The sequence below is a fragment of the Caretta caretta genome, chromosome 1, assembly GCF_965140235.1.
Source record: "Caretta caretta isolate rCarCar2 chromosome 1, rCarCar1.hap1, whole genome shotgun sequence".
NCBI lineage: Eukaryota > Metazoa > Chordata > Testudines > Cheloniidae > Caretta > Caretta caretta.
In genome coordinates this window covers 266,991,612-267,011,839 of record NC_134206.1, presented here as the reverse complement: position 1 = coordinate 267,011,839, position 20,228 = coordinate 266,991,612, and the positions used below count along the sequence as shown (strand labels likewise).

The 20,228-nt window shown below is 40.8% G+C and overlaps 1 protein-coding gene across 9 annotated transcripts in view; it reads left to right on the top strand.

Annotated features, from left to right (window-relative positions):
• Nucleotides 1-20,228, top strand: part of ANO4 (anoctamin 4) — a 292,125-nt gene that overhangs the window by 66,174 nt on the left and 205,723 nt on the right. For all 9 annotated transcript variants that reach the window (XM_048835453.2, XM_048835454.2, XM_048835448.2 and 6 more), the window contains exon 2: nt 9,989-10,195. In XM_048835453.2, the coding sequence (XP_048691410.1) occupies nt 10,126-10,195 (70 nt within the window). In that variant the 5' untranslated portion in view covers nt 9,989-10,125. The remainder of the gene's footprint in view (nt 1-9,988; nt 10,196-20,228) is intronic.

The window sequence follows — 20,228 nt, the reverse complement described above, 5'->3', positions numbered from 1 at the left end:
TTTGTCTACACTGAACAGCAATGCAGGCTACAGGGGTGAGATTTCTCAAGTGCATTAACGTGTCATGTAATTATTGATCTGTGTAGACCCTGCTGGTATGCACAAGGGAACACTGCAAAGACATTATTCGTTACAGTTTATATTACTATAATGCAGTGGTTTCCAACCTTTTTATGCCCAAGATCACTTTTCGAATTTAAGGGCAACCCAGGATCTACCCTGCCCCTTCCCCAAAGCCCCACCCTGCTCACTCCATCCCCTTGCTTGCTCTCCCCTACCCTCACTCACTCTCATCAACTGGGGTAGGGGTTTGGGAGAGGGTGCAGGCTCTGGGCTGGGGCCAAGGGGTTCGCAGTGTGGGAGGGGGCTCCGGGTTGAGCCTGGGGCAGGGAGTGGGGGTGAGGAGTTCAAGCTCTAGGAGGAGGTTCAGGTGCAGGAGGGGGCTCCAGGCTGGGGCAGAGTGTTGAGGTGCAGGGTGCTGGCTCTGGGAGGGCAGTCAGAGCTGGGGCAGGGGTTTGGGGTGCAGGAGGGGGTTTGGGGTGTAGGAGGGGGCTTGGGGATCTGGCTCTGAGGGGGGGTCAGAGCTGGGGCAGGGGGTTGGGGTGCAGGAGGGGGTTTGGGGTGCAGGTTGGGGTATTGGGTTCTGGCTCCGGGAGGGGGCTCGGGGCTGGGGCAGGGGGTTGGGGTGCACATGGCTCCGCGTGCTGCCCCCCTCTGCAAGCACCACCCCCACAGCTCCTGTGAGGGTGGTGCTTGCAGGCAGGAGCAGCGTGTGGAGGGAGACCCCTAACCCCCGGGGCTGGCAGCTTCCCGGAGCAGCATGGGGACGGGGCAGGTAGGGAGTCAGTCTGCCTTAGCATCAGCCCTGCTGCACCTCCAGAGATCGCGATCAACTGGGGGGTTCTCTAGGATCGACTGCTTGGTGACCACTGCTATAACAAGTAATTACTTATTAGAGTATATACAAAGAGAGCCTCAAAACGCCCTGATTTTTGGACATCTACATAAAACTCAAAAATTGCTAAAAATACTCCCTCCAAATGAAATTAATATCTCTCCCTCTGTCCCCCCTTCCCCCCCAAAACAGAAGGCCTAATTATAAACAACAGATTCTGTGGGTATTCGCTGTGCGTCTCTTGTTGTGATTTCCTCTCCAGGAGAATTGGTTGTATAACACCTTAAGTTATGGAAAGTTTGGATTGGGCTTTTTTATTTTTTACATTCAAGCTAATTAAGAAGTTATTTAGAGGAGACAATCCTGAATTCTACCCTTATAACTGAAGTAAAAGTGGTTAAAAGAGGTTCTATGACTGTCATTCTTATTACGTAATATATCCGTAGGAAACTTTTTAGACCAAAGTTAGCAACAATTATCTGATGCTTTCATTCCTTTAAAACACCCAGGTACGTAGTAATGAATGCAGTGACATTTTTTATTTCATACAAATGCCATGAGAGTGGAGTTAAGTACAAAAGATTAGTTGTACATTACTTTCTTGCCTTAACTGTAACAAAATAAAGATTACCATAGATTGGAAAATAGAATCAATGCAAGGATTTTTGTCTTTGTGACAGAACTTGATTTTAAGATTCCAAGCCTATTGAAAGGTGAAGACACTGTTTGACTGATAAGCAGATCAACCGTACATTTGCAGAGTATCACCATCGAAGCATATGCTGTGTCTGTGAGAATGCTGTCGACAGGTCATATCACATCAACGTGGGTTGAATGAGCTCTTTCAAGTAGAAACAAATATTATGATTTTTACATGCCCAGGATTCTGAAAAACTTGGCATGAGAGTTGAAATTATGTTCCCTGTCAGATACATTTCCCCCACCCCCCACGTCTTTCTGGTATAAGACACTACTGCTAGGAGAGAACTGCTTTTCCTATCAGTGTGCATGCAAGAAAACCCAGTCCATATGCGATTTACAAAATAAATAGATTCTGGGCACACAGCTAACACAGGAGCAACCTGATTCTCATGCTTTTATAGTGGATGATTTTTGTTTCCATAGAAAGGGAAAGATTATTTTTTGCAATGTCTAAGAGAAGGCAGTAAAAATATTGCAGTGCTATTTATAAAATTAAGTGAAAGAGATGACCTGTTATATAGTGCAGAAACAGACTTTTGACTGTTTCAGACATTTATAGGTATTTTCATTGTAATGTGTAAATCCGACATCAAGCAGTTAATGAAAATTATCGCTTTGCATAATTTAACATTTATGACCTGTATATGCACAGCATAAGATTGAATGTGAAATTAGCGTAAAAGAGAATGATCACTGTATTTGGAATGGTGGCTGTCTACAGTGATTTGATTAAGGAAGTCATTTGAAATAATTCTTTGGGTGTGAAGATACTATATTGAAAGCCTTGATATATAAGACAAAATTACAAAGCAATGGGGAAAAACAGGGAGGGAACACAGCCCGAGACCACTAAGTGTTTTGATCCCATTTCTATAATCTGTAGAGAGCTTTTGAACTCTTATGAGAAATAACCAACATCCTATTTGGCCTAGTATAACAATGTTTTATTTAATTTTTCTTATATTTACTTCATAACATATTATTACATTGGAAAGCTAATAGTAAACCAAACCAGATATAAATAGTGTAGTACAAGGGTAGCCAACCTGAGCCTGAGAAGGAGCCAGAATTTACCAATGTACATTGCCAAAGAGACACAGCAATACGTCGGCAGCCCATCATCAGCTCCTCCACCCCGCTCCCTCCCCTCACCTCGGGATCAGCTGTGTGCAGGAAGCTCGGGGGGGGGAGGAGGAGGAGGAGTGAGGGCACTGCAGGCTCAGGGGAGGGGGCGGGAAGGGGTGGAGTGGGGCTGGGGCCTGGGGCAGAGCCAGGGGTTGAGCAGTGAGCATCCCCCGGGCATATTGGAAAGTTGGCGCCTATAGCTCCAGCTCCGGAGTCAGCGCCTATACAGGTTTCAGAGTAGCAGCCGTGTTAGTCTGTATCTGCAAAAAGAAAAGGAGGACTTGTGGCACCTTAGAGACTAACCAATTTATTTGAGCATGAGCTTTCGAGAGCTACAGCTCACTTCATTGGATGGCTACAGCTCACTTCATCGGATGCACCTGTAGCTCACGAAAGCTTATGCCCAAATAAATTGGTTAGTCTCTAAGGTGCCTATACAAGGAGCCGCATATTAACTTCTGAAGAGCCGCATGTGACTCCGGAGCCATAGGTTGGCCACCCTTGGTGTAGTAGATGGATTTTTTTTTAATTGGATAGTTTTAGTTTTATTTTGAAAGGGCCTGTGCAAGATGCTAGATATAAAAGTACACGCTGTCATGAACAAGTTTTGTGCATTGCAGGGTTGGAAGGAAGATACAAAATCAAAGAAGCTGTTGTTTAGGGGAAAAGGGGAGAAAATAACAGTCATTTTCTTCTAGTGGCTGGCTCCTTTAATCAATGGTGCTAGTAACGATAGCTAATGGAGACTCAACTTTATTTTCATCAGGTAGAGCTGCCAGCTGGGTGGTCTGAAAACCCCAGATCAAATCGGAGCAGGAATGAAATGCCCAGAGTGAAACCAAGGGAAATAATATCAAATGTGGGTGATTTGATGATCATTTTCTTGCAAACCATTATCCCCTCAGGACAATACTCAGAATATTCTAATTCCAACTCACCTATTTTATTCACTCCAGAATGCACTTAGGTATACGTTGTATTAGTTTAGGTGTTGAAACATATATTACTGTCGTTCAATGGTTCTCAAACTTTTGTACCAGTGACCCCTTTCACAGAGCAAGCCTCTGCGTGCAACCCCCCTTATAAATTAAAAAAAACTTGTTTCTATATTTAACACCATTACAAATGCTGGAGGCAAAGCGGGGTTTGGGGTGGAGGCCGACAGGTCGCGACCCCCCCTGTAAAATCTCGTGACCCCCCCTGAGGGGTCCCGACCCCCAGTTTGAGACCCCCTGCTGTAGCTGAAAGGATGCACATGTATGGAGGGTTGCTGTTGCTGCACATCACAGGCATGGGAGTTCTGCACAGCAGGAGAGTGTCTTTCAGGTTCTCTGCATGGTGATGGATATAACGACTATTGTGGAATCCCTAGAAACATCTCTGTCCCCCAACCTCTTATTTTCACTCACTTTTTAATAAAGAAATGTAATGCACTAATGATACCAGCTGATTGCTGAGAGTTCAACCTACAGAAGTCAGGAAATACAAAAACGATCTTTTCTTGTTGTATCTGTGGCTTTTGTGATGCATTAATACCCTCTCATAGCTTAACTGCAAATAAGAGCATGCTTAAGAGGTACATTTTCAGTTAGTGGAGGTTATGTGGCTAATCCCGCATTCGGGTTTAACAGGCGTCATATAGTTAAAACCAGCCCTTTGAAAGCATAGCTCTTAATAATTCTAGCATTAACAGTAGGGTGCAGTTGGCTCTTCCAGGAGGGAAGTTGCAATTGTCTGTCACCAGCTATTCACAAGGCTGAGGGGAAGAGCTAGCTTTTTCAAAGGACCTTGCATCAGGGAGGATCTGCCTTAACCCTTATTCCGTTAATGGGGATGCCCTTCAGCTATATGAGACTTAAGTGCCCAGTTAATGGACTCTGTTATTCTGTTGCTTTCCAAACACACTACTGCTCCTGCATCAGCTCACCTACTTTGCTGAAAGAACCATGCAACTATCTGTAACCACTTTATTGCTATATATTATTAGAGCTAGAACAAGTACCATTTATTTAGCCCTTTCTTCTCACATTTATCTACTGACAGGTTATGATTTTTACTGATTCTTTTTTTATTGTTCTCTTCTGTTCACTTACTATCTGTGATAATCTACAGTGCTATTTAAAAAAGTTTTCCAAATTGCCATCAGAGCAGATCTGGGATGCAAACCATCTTGCACATAAAGTTACAACCAGCTACATAAAAAACACTAGCGAAGTCTGTACAAACTACAATTTCATACAGACAATGACATGTTTATATTGCACTATATACATTGAAATTTAAGTACAATATTTGTCTTCCAATTGATTTTTCAGTAATAGTGTGGCTGCGACACTTTTTTGTATTTTTATGTCTGATTTTGTAAGCAAGTAGTTTTTAAGTGAGGTGAAACTTGAAGGTTCACAAGACAAATCAGACTCCTGAAAGGGGTACAGTAGTCTGGAAAGGTTGAGAGCCACTGAATTATAGCATAATTTGTTGCAGAATAGCTACAAATCAATAAATAACATAGAATATACTAGACATTAATTAAAATACACAGATCTAATCTGCAAATTATGACTTGACAAATGTAGGCATTGCTCAAAACAAATAGGAAACTTTAGGCGCATGCTATCCCTGTATGGAAAGGACTGAGATATAGGGCCTCATTCAGCAATTCATTGGAGCCCTATTGATTTCAGAGGGACTCAGCATGATTATAGGAGTATGCCTGGGCCGTCTGATTGCAGTATCTAGGTTGTCATTCTTAGTGCTGGTCCTTCATTTTGGCAGACACAGGAACTTCTCCCTCTATTTTTTGAATAACTATTCTGAATACTTATTGTTCTAATAGTACTAAAAGGCAATCCAAACTAAATGTACAAGTTACAACAACATAGTAAAATAAATGGTAAATAACAAAACAAAACACCCCGCTGCCAGCACCACATCCTAGTCAATTAACAAAATCAAAAAAGCAGACAGTCCTGATAAGAACTCAGTCATCTGAAATGGTAACAAATGACACTGATTGCAGCCTGCTGGGAGAATGGAAAGGGAACATATTTTACTCACAAATTGTGAGGCTTTTTTGCTTAATAGCCTAGTAAAAGGAGCAGCATAAACATACTGTGTCTTCCATTTCCCTTTTGTGTATAACAGAGGTAAACATAGTGAGCTGTTACAAGGGACAGCTAGGAATATAAATATATGCACCTTAAATGCATATAAATAAAATACCATTCATTTATTTAGATGTATACTCACAGCCATTAAAAAACGCACATATGCCTTGCTGTAGGAGCTCGTAGACCATGCAAAAAGTCATTCCTGCAGCCCCCCCTTTAACAGTTAATCAATATATCCACAGCAATCAACAATAACCCAGTAGCAGAAAAAAATGCTTGAAATCTTTAGGATCTTAGCAGAACATTCCCATGCTTAGGCAGATACTGCAGCTTTAACTCCATGATCAGTCCAGTTCCAGAAAAGGGTACAATGCGGTTACATTTTCCCCCTCCCAACTGATCTGATATTAAGTGTTCTCACATTTTCAGTACAACAGGGAGTAATCTAGGGTTAGGTGCAATGTTGTTATTACTCGTTACCAATGGCAAGTTAGAAGTTACATGACCCTGTCACTGGAACAGAGATACCACCTATAGCTCACTCAGAAATGATTTAATTTAACCTGGATTTGTGCTGGAAATGGCCCAACCTGATGATCACTTTAGATAAGCTATTACCAGCAGGACAGTGGGGTGGGAGGAGGTATTGTTTCATATTCTCTGTGTGTATATAAAGTCTGCTGCAGTTTCCACGGTATGCATCCGATGAAGTGAGCTGTAGCTCACGAAAGCTCATGCTCAAATAAATTGGTTAGTCTCTAAGGTGCCACAAGTACTCCTTTTCTTTTTTCAAATGTTGTTGTAACACTCCTCTCCCTAAGATCTGGAAAAAACTAGCCAGGCCTCGCCAGACATTTGTGTTCTCATGGTAAGGTGTGGGGTGAAAAAAGAGAGCTGCCTTTAGGTAATGTTTTCAGGGATGTGGAGGGAGGCAGCAGGTTAATTTTTTTCTTTTGTTCAGCCATTTCCACCCAGATTCCCTAGCAAGCAGAACAGTGCATAGACCATTCTAGTTGCTCTCTCTGCTGAATCAGAAGTGAGAATGATTTAGCATGAAAAACATTCATCTCATTGGCCTTTTCCCTATGGAGGTTAGCTTCACAGTTTGAGAAACAGTGATGCCATGAGTATAGCACCATTGACTAATGGAAGTGTGTCAGTTTCCACCAGCTGAGAATCTGGCCCCTAAATGAACCAATCCACTTTTTACTTTCTTGCATTTAGAAATCAATAGCAACCAGATGGGTGATTTACACATTTATGTGACATATTTAAATGATCCCATTTTTCTCTGCCAAAACCCTCATTCATCCTTGTGCCTTGACTACAGCAAGCTCCTCCTTTCTGGCTTCCTCTTTACAAGATCTTCTTCTTCTTAACTACTTGCTCTGACTCTTCTGGGTGTATTATTTTGATGCCTGGACTGCACAAACAGTTTGCAAAGCTGAGTCACTGCTATAGATAGGCTTGGAAGGATTAAATTTTTATTCGTAAAATTTGGTAAAACGTTGTTTTCCCTGTGCATGCAAACCAACAAAAATATGTTTCAGAGTGGCAGCCATGTTAGTCTGTATCAGCAAAAAGAACGAGGAGTACTTGTGCACCTTAGAGACTAACAAATTTATTCGGTCATAAGCTTCCGTGGGCTAAAATCCACTTCATCGGATGCATGCAGTGGAAAATACAGTAGGAAGATATATATACACACAGAGAACATGAAAAAATGCGTGTTGCCATACAACTGTAATGAGACTAATCAATTAAGGTGGGCTATTAGCAGCAGGAGGGAAAAAAAAACTTTTGTAGTGATAATCAGGATGGCCCATTTCCAATAGTTGACAAGAAGGCATGAGTAACAGTAGGGGAAAAATTAGCATGGGGAAATATGTCCATCAATAATAACCAAAATCTACAGATAGGCAAAGTAAAAAAAATGCTGCTTGAGAACTTATTAGAGTTTGATGTAAGGATATTTACTTTTGTATATTTTGACGTGATGTTGACAACTTGTGTTTTAATGGTGATAAAGCTTTAACTTTTTGAATTGCAGTGTCCATTGTCATTCAATAATCATTGTCTGCCTCACATTGTCTGACACTCACCCCCTTGGAGTTGCCATCATCGGACTGGGACATGGAGTTGAACACCTCTAAACGATGCCGGCTCTGATTGGAGCTGCACCGTTCAAGACAGGAGGCGGGGCACACGGACCCCATATTGTCTTGGCCAGCACAGTGACAGATGCCCACGCAATGGCCCTTTTGGACCCCGTGGGTGTATCATCAGACCCGGGGGGTCGTACTCAGGAAGGTCGCTGTCAGTCACCTCAGAAGGACAGGCTCCCCCACAGTCTTCCATGGCTCAGGAACCACCTTGTGGCACCAAAGCTGGCACCAAAGCCAGCCCTGAGATCGGGGCTAGTGCTGCCCCAGCACAGAGTACGAGATCATCAGCACAGGGTGACCCCTGTGAGCCGGAGGGACTGGGCATCATCTTCGCCTTCCCCATATGAAGTGGGAGCAGGGACATCAATATCACCGACTCCTGTGGACAACAGAGCTCCAGGAGCTACTAAGGAGAGTGGCCCAGAACCTGGGTCTTCAGGTGGAGGAGGTGACTGGGACAGCTGATCCTATGGTGGATGTTTTGGCACCACTCAAGTTCCTGGGGCTACATACACCAGCCCCACAGAGAAAATTTTTTAAACCCCAGCTTCTTCTGCGCTTCTATCCTGCACAATCCAGGCAGGATTACAGCAGGAAGCAGGGCAGGAACCATAGGTGAAAGTCACCTTAGCCCCCTTCCAATCAAGGCCAGGGTTTAGCGAGGCAGTCCCCTGGTCCTAAGCATACCTTCTGAGGGTGAGCCCAGGGCAACGTACCAGACCAGATGCTTCTCCATGTTTCTTGTATCATCTATCCTACTTCTATCATGCATGGGCCCAGATAACTTCAGATCACTGTGTCCTGTGCACGATAGAACTGGGATATTCTCTCCAATTCTGTTCTCTCCCTCCCTCCCAACCCCCTTCTCCATCCCTCTTCAGGTACCCCTCTCATGAGCAACTTCTAATACAAGAGATGCCCCAAATCTTCTTCTTCTTTCTCTCACAAGCAGTCCTACAATATAATCAATAGAAATGTTAGTGTAATGAAGGGAGCAAGGCTTACCCCCAAGTTTTAGTTTTCCTTAAACATGGAGCAATATTTTCATTAATCACTTTTGTTGCCCAATAGATATCTGATCTAAAGGTTTGATTCTGCTCTCCCTTACACAAGCATAAATCAGGAGTAATTCGGCTGAAAGCAGCGCAGTTATAGCAGTGTAAACAAGATATGAGATCAGAATCTGGCTTTACACCTATAAAGTGGCATCTTTCCCTAAGAATGTACAGTGCATTGTATGTATTGGAAATTCAAGCTGCCTTTTTTTCTGTTGGAGCAGTTGTGGTGATTTTTACCATGAGCAGCACTTTCTGTGCACTTGTCAGCTACATCAGATCCATAGAATTTGGGGAAAAGAGTTGTGCAAAATAATTTGCAGTGAACACCAGAAAAAATCAAGATAGTATCAAGGTTTTGTATGAAAAAGCAGAATCATTTTGCAGATCCAAGCTTGTGTCTGTTGTATCATTACTCTTTTCCACCAAAATCAAAAAATTTTCCTCCAAAAATAGTCAGTGGTCGAAATGACACTCTGTTTTTTTTGTTTTTTTTTTGTTTTTGTTTTTTTAAACCTCTGATGAAATTTGACAAGATATGTGCATTTTTCTAAAGAAAAATGTTTACCTATCTGCAATTCTAGTCAGGAGTGGAGTGTTATCAAATAAACTCAGTGATGGTTAACCTATTGCTACTGCCCTTCATGAGGTGTGTGCCCTTTTGTAGGAACTCCAGTTAATTCCTCCTGCAGGGCAGTAACTCATTAGACTGGGACTGTGTATTAATTTAAATACCCATTATTGTGCTGGCCCTGTTGTCACCTGCACAGCAAGAGTAAAAAGGTTAACATTTTTCATTTTAATACAAAATTCATGCCTTTGTACTTTTCCCAAGAGGGCTGTTACCGCTCCATTTTAAACTGTGCCGATTGATATATTTTAGTGATTCTGAGCTGGTCTCCTGCATCTAACAGTGCTATTTCTCATTCCCATCAGGTATAAGTTTATCTATTCATGGGGCTGAAAAGCGTGTGCAAATCTATCAGAGGAGAAGGGCAGGAAGCCATCCGCTATCACAGCATCTGCCTGTGGTTAGGCATTCTTCACTCCCACAAGTCAGAAGGTCAATAAAAATGGAAGCCTCATCTTCTGGATCTAATATACCAGCAGTTACTAACGGAAAAACAAAAATCCACCATGCAGGTAACAAATACGGCTTGACAACACTTTTCAGTTTGGTTTACAGATGGGCATATGCTATGAATCTTTGTATTCATACTTTCAGATCATGCTTGCATGGGAATCAATAGATTGATCCAAGGGTCAATAGATGGATGGTCATTCTGCCTATTTTTGGTATGCTTGTTCACAAAAGTTGTGAGTTCTGTCAGACAAAGCAAGAGTTAGGACAGCTGGCTGATTTATGGGGAATGGGAAATAACAAATCACGTGTCCTTTTTTTAAAAAACAAACAAACAAAAAAACCCAATTACAATATCCCACAGTAATGTCCAAACACTGCCACTTACAGCGCTTTGAACTTTTTTTGTAAAATATGGGTGCATTTTATATTTGATTAACTTAATAAACAATGGGCTAGATTCAACCCTCTGAATTCTGTATACATCACTGTGTAACTCAACAATCTGATTTCTTGATTTGAAGATCACAGCATGTCATAAATCAGAGTGCAGACTATGGTTTGATTCCTGTGCTAGACTGGAAAAATCTGTAAGACTGAAGGAGTAATTTGTAGTATGGATTAACTGTATAGTAAAATTAACCTTTTTTTATGAGGACAGAGTCTCCCGGGCACCATAAAATCCTAGTGGAAACTTGAATACACTAATTGTTAAGCAAATTTCCAGAGCTACTTCTAAAGTTTTTTTTTTTTTTTACTTATTCCAAAGGAATACACGTGGAGATGCCATGTTCAAACATACTTTTGCAATGCAATGCAAATAAAACTTCAGATCTGAATGAATTTAAGATTAGGGCTGTGAAATAATGTGGTTGGATTTTGTGGTTTACACAGTGCAGGGTCTCACGGAACTTTCAGTTTGCTGCACTTAAAAAGGTCATCACTGCCCCCATGTAAATAAATGGGATCTATTGTCTCAATGAGTGGGGATTTTTGTGGGAAATAAGGGAGTTCCACATGTAAATCTTTGCGTGCTGTATTTACACGATCTTGCAGATTATTTAGTAAATGCAGTACATTAATTATTTTAAAAATTACAGTGGCGTTAAATGCAAAATATGTGTTGTCAGCTGCTATACAATTTGTATTGAGTTGAATTTTGGATGACCATATTATTCACAACAGCACAAGTTATGCATATCTTACTAAACATGTGCTAATTACAATGTTATAGCATCCCACACCATCACATATTTTACTGATGCCAATTACTTTGTCCATGTCTTAGTCCTTTTATTTTTAGCTTGTTTTTTTCTCTCCTTTGAAGCACATTAGTTACTATTGAAACAATGTTGTCATTGGTATGACAGAACTTCATGACCTCCACCTGCAGTATAATGTCAACTGACAGCATTTTAAAAATGTAAAATCATGTTTTGTGAAATACAAGTGTTTACATAATTATTGTGAACATGTACATCATGTTACAGTAACAATATTCATTTTTGTAGAGATGTAGGTTATCTTTATATTCAGTCATGAATATGGTTTATGGTTTAATACTAAATAATACATACAGAACAAAATAAACAAATATTGACTCCGATTTAGGAAAGTATTCCTGATGGGATGGATTTAAACATGTCCCCACATGCTTTCCTGAATTGGAGCTATTAGTAGGTGTCAGAATGGTTTTTGGATGACTTTTTTTTTGCAGACATTAGCTTCCTATAAAATTATGTAGGATTAGTTCATCTCTATTTATGGTGAATATGTTGTTTTTATAAAAGAATTAGCAGCCTGTGTGGGACAACCCAATAGAGGGACCTGATCCCATTTGATGCTTGGGTGCCCTAAACTTAATTTGAAGTTAACTCCTACTGCAGTCAATGGGCCAATATTAGTAAATTGTTTTGTAATTACATCTCTCGTCATAGATATCTTGAAATATCATACTTCATTCGGTATTGCAGTAAAACAATGTTGTGATATAGGGCCTTAAATGTGATTCTATATCAGAAATCAGAATTTGTTTCCCTTTTGAAGTTAAATAACAAAAATCCCGCATACATGCAACTTACTTCTAAGAAATACTGTGCTGGAATATCTTCAGTAATAAATATTCCCTCTGAGAGAGAAGATTAATTTAAATTTTAAGCATATTTTATTAATTCATATTGAATGACAAATTAACTGTTGCTGTCTTTAGTTCTATAAATACCTACTTAAACACTGTTTGTTTGTTTTTTAAAAAAAATCACTTTATTCAAAGACATAGGTCAGAAATGGGGTGGTGGTGGAGAATTGAAAAGGTTCTCACTCTTATTAATGAGAGAATCATAGAAGTTATCAAAGAATAGGACTTTAAAGTATTTTGTTCTCAGATCATCCCCCTGCCATTGCAGGGCTGTTGCCTACATTATATTCTTGAATAATTTCTTCAGTCTAATTTTAAATAGCTCAAGCAGTTGAGTTTCTTGCTCCGCTCAGAGGTAATATTCACCCAGTCAATTCAGGCTGAATATAAATAATAAATAATAAATCTCACAATTAGGGAAGTTTACTTTATATTCAGCCTGAATTTTCTCTTGCTCAAGTAACAAATATTCAGAACATGAAGAGATTCTGATTAAATTGGAAATCTAGAATAGGGCTAGGAGAACTTGAAACAGTGGTTCTAATTTTCATTAATCAGAGAAATCAGAGCTGAGGTAAAAATCGGACTCTTTTCTAAAGTGCTAGATCAAAAAGGAATTTGGTTTTCTTCCTCTGACAGTGTCCTGCTACTGTTTTCTACACACAAAGATGCTTATCTTTGTCCTTTTTCTTCCTGCCCAGAATGGTACCATTTAATGATTTATCAATAATTATTTTCACTTATTTATTTTGACTAAGGCTGAAAGTAACCTAAGTTGTAATGAGGACAATGAGAGATTTCTATATGTCATCCAGTGGCTGCCTTATCAAACAACACTTCTTTTTTAGGTTGTCCCCTCCCCTCCCCATACACACAATTTTATTTACTAGTGGATAGTACCGCAGCTGCAATCTGATGGTGTCAGGAATGAGGGCCTGCAGCTGGGCCTGGAATCAGCTAGCTAAGGACAGCTGAAACCTCTAATTGGCCAGATCACCTGATTGGCTGAGCAGCATTGCCGGGACTGTTCTTAAGCACAACAGTAGCACCTGGCCACGGGCTGCTCAACACTTATGCATGCAGTTGTGATTGTGCCATCTTCCTAGGCTTGTTCCAGTCCTGCTCCTCTGCCTGGTTCCTAACTCCATCTCTGAGCCTTGGCTCAGACTTCTGGATCTTGACTCTGGCCCAAGCTACTAGGTTTTGACCCTCCTCCCCCACCCCACGAGTCCACGATAGATAGCTTATACTGTTGCTCTATGTGTTGCCCACACCACTGAAGTGGCAATATAGCAGGGAGTTTTCTGTAGTATGCCTTGCTTTGTAAAAAGCCCTTTCTCCAGGGTGAGGCTGAATAGAGTTACTACAACAACTATTAACCTACCAGCAATTTTTCAACTCAGTGCTGAATAAGAAATAGAGAGGCAGTCTTGCTGTGGAGGGTGGCAGTGAATCTGCTATTTTAGTAATTGCCCTTAAACCTAAACTCTCGCCAGTAACTTCTTTCATATAGTTTAAAAATTACATTTCTATCAGCTCAGATGTTCTCTTCATAAAATTTCCTTCCCGTCTATGTGGCTATCCTTGAGGTCTCCTCGTCTCACATTCTGCTTCTGCTTCTTCTTGATCACTTGTGGAGACATGATGTGACACTGGGGACCATTGTGGGGTTCACTGTTAGTTGGCTTTTCTGCTGTACTTGCTCTCTCCACGTGTTAACACCGAGAGACGTCATCATCATCTTGCTCCTATTACGCCTCTGGCTTTTAGGGCAGTGACAAAGCTCCTCCACTCCTGTCTGTTTCTGGCAAGTCTTTCAATGGTTCCCCAGCGGTGCCCCAGGTTTTTCAGCTCAGCTTCCACAGCTCTTCCCCATGTTGTTTTTGGGCGGCTACGCAAAAAGTTTTAGTCGTTTAACTAAAGGAGGGAGGTCATGTTCCTCCAGTTTAAATTGGTGCAAACATCACACCTTTATTTAAACTGGGGCAGTTGGTATGTGTAGACAAACTCAGAGTGTAGTTCTGTACAGACTGAGCACAGAGGGAAAGAGCAACAGCAATGGATTAGCCCTGTCACCAAGTACTATATACAAACTTAGTCATGACTTCTGATGTCACTGCATGCCTTCATGTGAGGTCAAGAAGCAAACTTTCTGTCTAGAAGAGGAAACAAAGACTAAAAAGGGGGTGTCCTTTCCCCTAGATCATAATGATATGAGCATTTATACTGATCTAAATCTTCATTCCTACACTGGATCTGGGATGGGCTGGGGGTTCTGATTTCTGGCAGAACCAAACCACCATCCTTAGTCTGTGGTAAAGTACTTCTCAGTCCTGGGAAGTGTTGTGTTGTGGTTGATGAGGCATTGGCTTATGAGTCAAAACACAGGGGGGCAGATCCTCAGCTGGCATAAATTGCCATAATTACAGATCTGCCCCTAGGGGTCTCTTCTCAACAGTGCTGTTGGTTTTCTATGTGATCTTGGGCAAACCACGCTATACTTCTCTTTCTCCATATGCAAAATAAGGACAATAATGCTTATGCACATTTGTAAAGTGTCTTGATAGTTATACAAAATGCTAGGTAAATTCTAAACATTATTATTACTATTCTACTTTGAATTATATTTCCATTATTTAACACTCTCATTTCCTTTCAACTATCTAGCGGAATATAGAACCTTTTAAAGAACAGTGAATTTTCCTTATGGCTCTAGCATTATGTTAGTCATCAACTATGCACTTCTTCTGTCTCTATTTTTAGGTGTTGCTAGTTGCAAGGGGTTTTTGTTTTGTTTTGTTTTAGTGTGTAATGTGAATCTTAAAGAAAAAGAGCATTGCTTAAATAACAGATTATTTGCGGAACTGGAAATCAGACGACTTTCTGATGCTTCTTCATTGTCTTGCTCTCATTCTCATTTAAGTGCCTATCCCTGTGTAGAGGGCTTAAATGGAAACAAAGTGGTACATATGCCTTGTGCTGGCCCCCTGCACAAATGTGCTGAAGTAACAGTTTTGTGATTTTGTAGAAATGTAGGGTGAAATTCACCTTTATGGAGAGAGTCAATGCAAGACACTTCAGTTCCATGCAAGCCCTCAGAAGAGAGACGGGGATTTAAATAGCATATAAACCTTGTACTGGGGTCTCCTCACAGTGGTGAATTTCGCTCAGATTTCCTCAAGGTGCTGTTTTGAGAGCAATATAATGAGCAAGGATCAGGAAGTCATATTTTTAAGAAATAATATTGATGAACTCATCAGTTCTTACCCTACTTAAATCGAATATAGGAGATGGACAAAACAGATTTAGAAAAATGTGAGGACCTTATGACTCTGGGAGATATAGAACTGTGGATGTTTCAGTAGATGTTAATTCTTCTGATCAGAATGGGAGTTACCTCATTTTTATATTAGTATCAGAAAATATTGCTGGGAATCAAAGGTTATTTTTAGTGATGAATGAACCTAAAATCGTGTGATTCAGTTGGGGCAATGAATCCAACATTACTGCAATTATGTGCATCCACAAAACAGAACTGGAAATATCTTCTTTGTGAGATTTGCAGTATTTCTTGGGGGTGGGGTTTGATCAGTCCAAAAGGACGACAGTAAAAGCACAGTATTTCTTTTAGTGTTACTGCATTTCCATTTGCACTCCTGGATGGAATTCAGAAGTGTAGAGACACTTGAAAATGAGAGAGTTGGGGAAATATGGGAGATGAGTTTTTGTTCAGGCTTGTTCCTTTTCCTGAATCAGATGTTGTATCTCTAAACATTTTGTAAAACATCAAGACCTATAAGAGAGCCTTTGAAAAAGACAGTATTTAAAAGAGAAATTTCTCTCCCTTTCTCCTGGAACACAAACTTCAAAATTCTGAAAAATTCTAAATTATGCTGTTTGAGTTATCCTATCTTTAGGCAGCAAAAACAAAGAAGTTGCAGTGTGGGGAGCTTCTGTAGGTTCACATACAAAGATCCATATTCACATTTCATTGCTCCTATTCTATTATTCAGTCTCCTCTGGAATTCAGACTAATATGCAATAGGACTCCACTTATGCTACATAAAGAATTCCAGTCTGGGAAATTAGTGTACCAAAGATGAAAGTTGTTGGATGATGAATTGTTCCAAGGTAACGATGGGACTGCGGGAGTTGCTGACCTGTCTGCCATGAGATGGAAAATCAGCTAGTTTTTCTAGCAAAGAAAAGCAATTTGTTAAAAGAGCTGATTGTCTCAGTCTGGTTTCTAGTTGCCATATCCATATTACATGCAGAAAACTTTTCCCAGTGGTGGTAAGCAGTACCCCTTTGGCTGTCGCAGCAGTAGGGTTATGGGCTGAACAGGCCTAGAACTTAAATTGTCTTTGTATTCCATGGTGGTCCCTCTAAGTCAGGGTTAAGGCAATTGTTTGGCAAAAGGGAAAGCTCACACTGCTGTACCCTTGTCTGGTCAAGGAATAAATAGGACTTCAGTTTCCAATCTGTTAATGTGACATATTCAATGGGTACTGTATTTGCCTGTTGAAAACTTATTTTATTGAGGATGTACATAAAAGTCCAGTAAATAGCTAAGAAGCCCTTAGTCCAACAGATTCTAAGAATGTTCTGTACACTTTTTGCTTAGTGTCCTATTCATTATTTAAAAATAAGAAAACCCTCACAAACGCAAAGAAAAGTTAAATTGTGAATTGGAATTTATTTGATATTCCAAATAGGTAGTATGGATACACCCATGTATAAATTCAGAATGATCTGGACAAACTGGAGAAATGGTCTGAAGTAAATAGGATGAAATTGAATAAGGACAAATGCAAAGTTAGGAAGAAACAATCAGTTGCATACTTACGAAATGGGAAATGACTGCCCAGGAAAGAGTACTGCAGAAAGGGGTCTGGGGGTCATAGTGGATCACAAGGTAAATGAGTCAACAGTTTATACTGTTGCAAAAAAAGCAAACATCATTCTGGAATTTATTAGCAGGAGTCAGAGTAACAGCCGTTGTCACGGCTAACCTGGTGGCTGAACTTTGTGACTTTGTCCTTACCCATAACTATTTCACATTTGGGGACAATGTATACCTTCAGATCAGCGGCACTGCTATGGGTACCCGCATGGCCCCACAGTATGCCAACATTTTTATGGCTGATTTAGAACAACGCTTCCTCAGCTCTCGTCCCCTAAAGCCCCTACTCTACTTGCGCTATATTGATGACATCTTCATCATCTGGACCCATGGAAAAGAAGCCCTTGAGGAATTCCACCATGATTTCAACAATTTCCATCCCACCACCAACCTCAGCCTGGTCCAGTCCACACAAGAGATCCACTTCCTGGACACTACAGTGCTAATAAACAATGGTCACATAAACACCACCCTATACCGGAAACCTACTGACCGCTATTCCTACCTGCATGCCTCCAGCTTTCACCCTGACCACACCACACGATCCATCGTCTACAGCCAAGCTCTGCGATACAACCGCATTTGCTCCAACCCCTCAGACAGAGACAAACACCTACAAGATCTCTGTCAAGCTTTCTTACAACTACAATACCCACCTTCAGAAGTAAAGAAACAGATTGATAGAGCCAGAAGAGTTCCCAGAAGTTACCTACTACAGGACAGGCCTAACAAAGAAAATAACAGAACGCCACTAGCCGTCACCTTCAGCCCCCAACTAAAACCCCTCCAACGCATTATTAAGGATCTACAACCTATCCTAAAGGATGACCCAACACTCTCACAAATCTTGGGAGACAGGCCAGTCCTTGCCTACAGACAGCCCCGCAACCTGAAGCAAATACTCACCAACAACCACATACCACACAACAGAACCACTAATCCAGGAACTTATCCTTGCAACAAAGCCCGTTGCCAATTGTGCCCACATATCTATTCAGGGGACACCATCACAGGGCCTAATAACATCAGCCACACTATCAGAGGCTCGTTCACCTGCACATCCACCAATGTGATATATGCCATCATGTGCCAGCAATGCCCCTCTGCCATGTACATTGGTCAAACTGGACAGTCTCTACGTAAAAGAATAAATGGACACAAATCAGATGTCAAGAATTATAACATTCATAAACCAGTCGGAGAACACTTCAATCTCTCTGGTCACGCAATCACAGCCATGAAGGTCGCTATCTTAAAACAAAAAAACTTCAAATCCAGACTCCAGCGAGAAACTGCTGAATTGGAATTCATTTGCAAATTGGATACTATTAATTTAGGCTTAAATAGAGACTGGGAGTGGCTAAGTCATTATGCAAGATAGCCTATTTCCTCTTGTTTTTTCCTACCCCCCCCCCAGATGTTCTGGTTTAACTTGGATTTAAACTTGGAGAGTGGTCAGTTTGGATGAGCTATTACCAGCAGGAGAGTGAGTTTGTGTGTGTATGGGGGTGGGGGGGATGTGAGAAAACCTGGATTTGTGCAGGAAATAGCCCAACTTGATTATCATGCACATTGTGTAAAGAGTTGTCACTTTGGATGGGCTATCACCAGCAGGAGAGTGAATTTGTGTGGGGGGGTGGAGGGTGAGAAAACCTGGATTTGTGCTGGAAATGGCCCAACCTGATGATCACTTTAGATAAGCTATTACCAGCAGGACAGTGGGGTGGGAGGAGGTATTGTTTCATATTCTCTGTGTATATATAAAGTCTGCTGCAGTTTCCATAGTATGCATCCGATGAAGTGAGCTGTAGCTCACGAAAGCTCATGCTCAAATAAATTGGTTAGTCTCTAAGGTGCCACAAGTACTCCTTTTCTATTAGCAGGAGTGTTGTAAGTAAGACATGAGAAGTTATTCTTCCGCTCTACTCCACGCTGATACAGCCTCAACTGGAGTATTGTGTCTAGTTCTGGGTGCCACATTTTACGAAAGATGTGGACAAATTGGAGAAAGTCCAGAGAAGAGCAACAAAAATGATTAAAGGCCTAGAAAACATGACCTACAAGGAAAGATTTGAAAAAAATGGGTTTGTTTAGTTTGGAGAAGAAAAGACTGAGGGAGGACATAAGTTTTCAAGAACATAAAAGGTTGCTACAAGGAGGAGGATAAAAAATTGTTCTCGTTAACCTCTGAGGAGAGGAGAAGAAGCAATGGGCTTAAATTGCGGCAAGGGAGTTTTAGGTTGGACATTAGGAAAAAACTTCCTGTCAGGATAGTTAAGCACTGGAATAAATTGCCTAGGGAGGTGGTGGAATCTCTATCATTGGAGATTTTTAAGAGCAGGTTAGACAAACACCTGTCAGGGGATGGCCTAGATAATACTTAATCCTGCCATGAGTGCAGGGGACTGGACTAGATGACCTCTCGAGGTCCCTTCCAGTCCTATGATTCTATGATAATACTTAAATAAGCTTTATATCCAAATACAATGAAACACTTACTGAAATCACTAGTTCCTTGCATTCAAATAGACGTCTAGCATGCTTGTTAGAATTCACAGGATCTTTTTTGTAAAGTTCTTGCCAGATATCATAAATTGTAGAAGCAACGTTTAGAGAAGCTGAAAGGAGATGCATGTTGCAGTTGTCATGCTTTTCATGCTTTTTTTAAGCTGTTTTTGATTTATATGGTTCAGTGAAATGGTTCACGTTTATTAGTTTACTTAATCACAGGGTATGAAATAAAAAGCAGGGGTGGGAATGTAGTGGTATTATATAGTAGAACCATTAATTTCAGAGGCTCTGAAAATGTGCAATTTTTGCGACTGTGGGAGTCCAGAAACTAAAGTTAAAAAAAGGTACTGTACTTTATCAGCTCAATTTCAAAGTCTCTAGCTGTGACCACCTTGATGGAATTCAGAGCTGAGCAAGTATTACATAGTTTACAATGTGTTAAACAAACCTCATCTCTTTTTCTGTTCACAGAATGTCCATAGACAGGTTGTGATTTCCTCAGATTTATCGATTATTCAAATGTGTTATGAATATTCAGTATTCA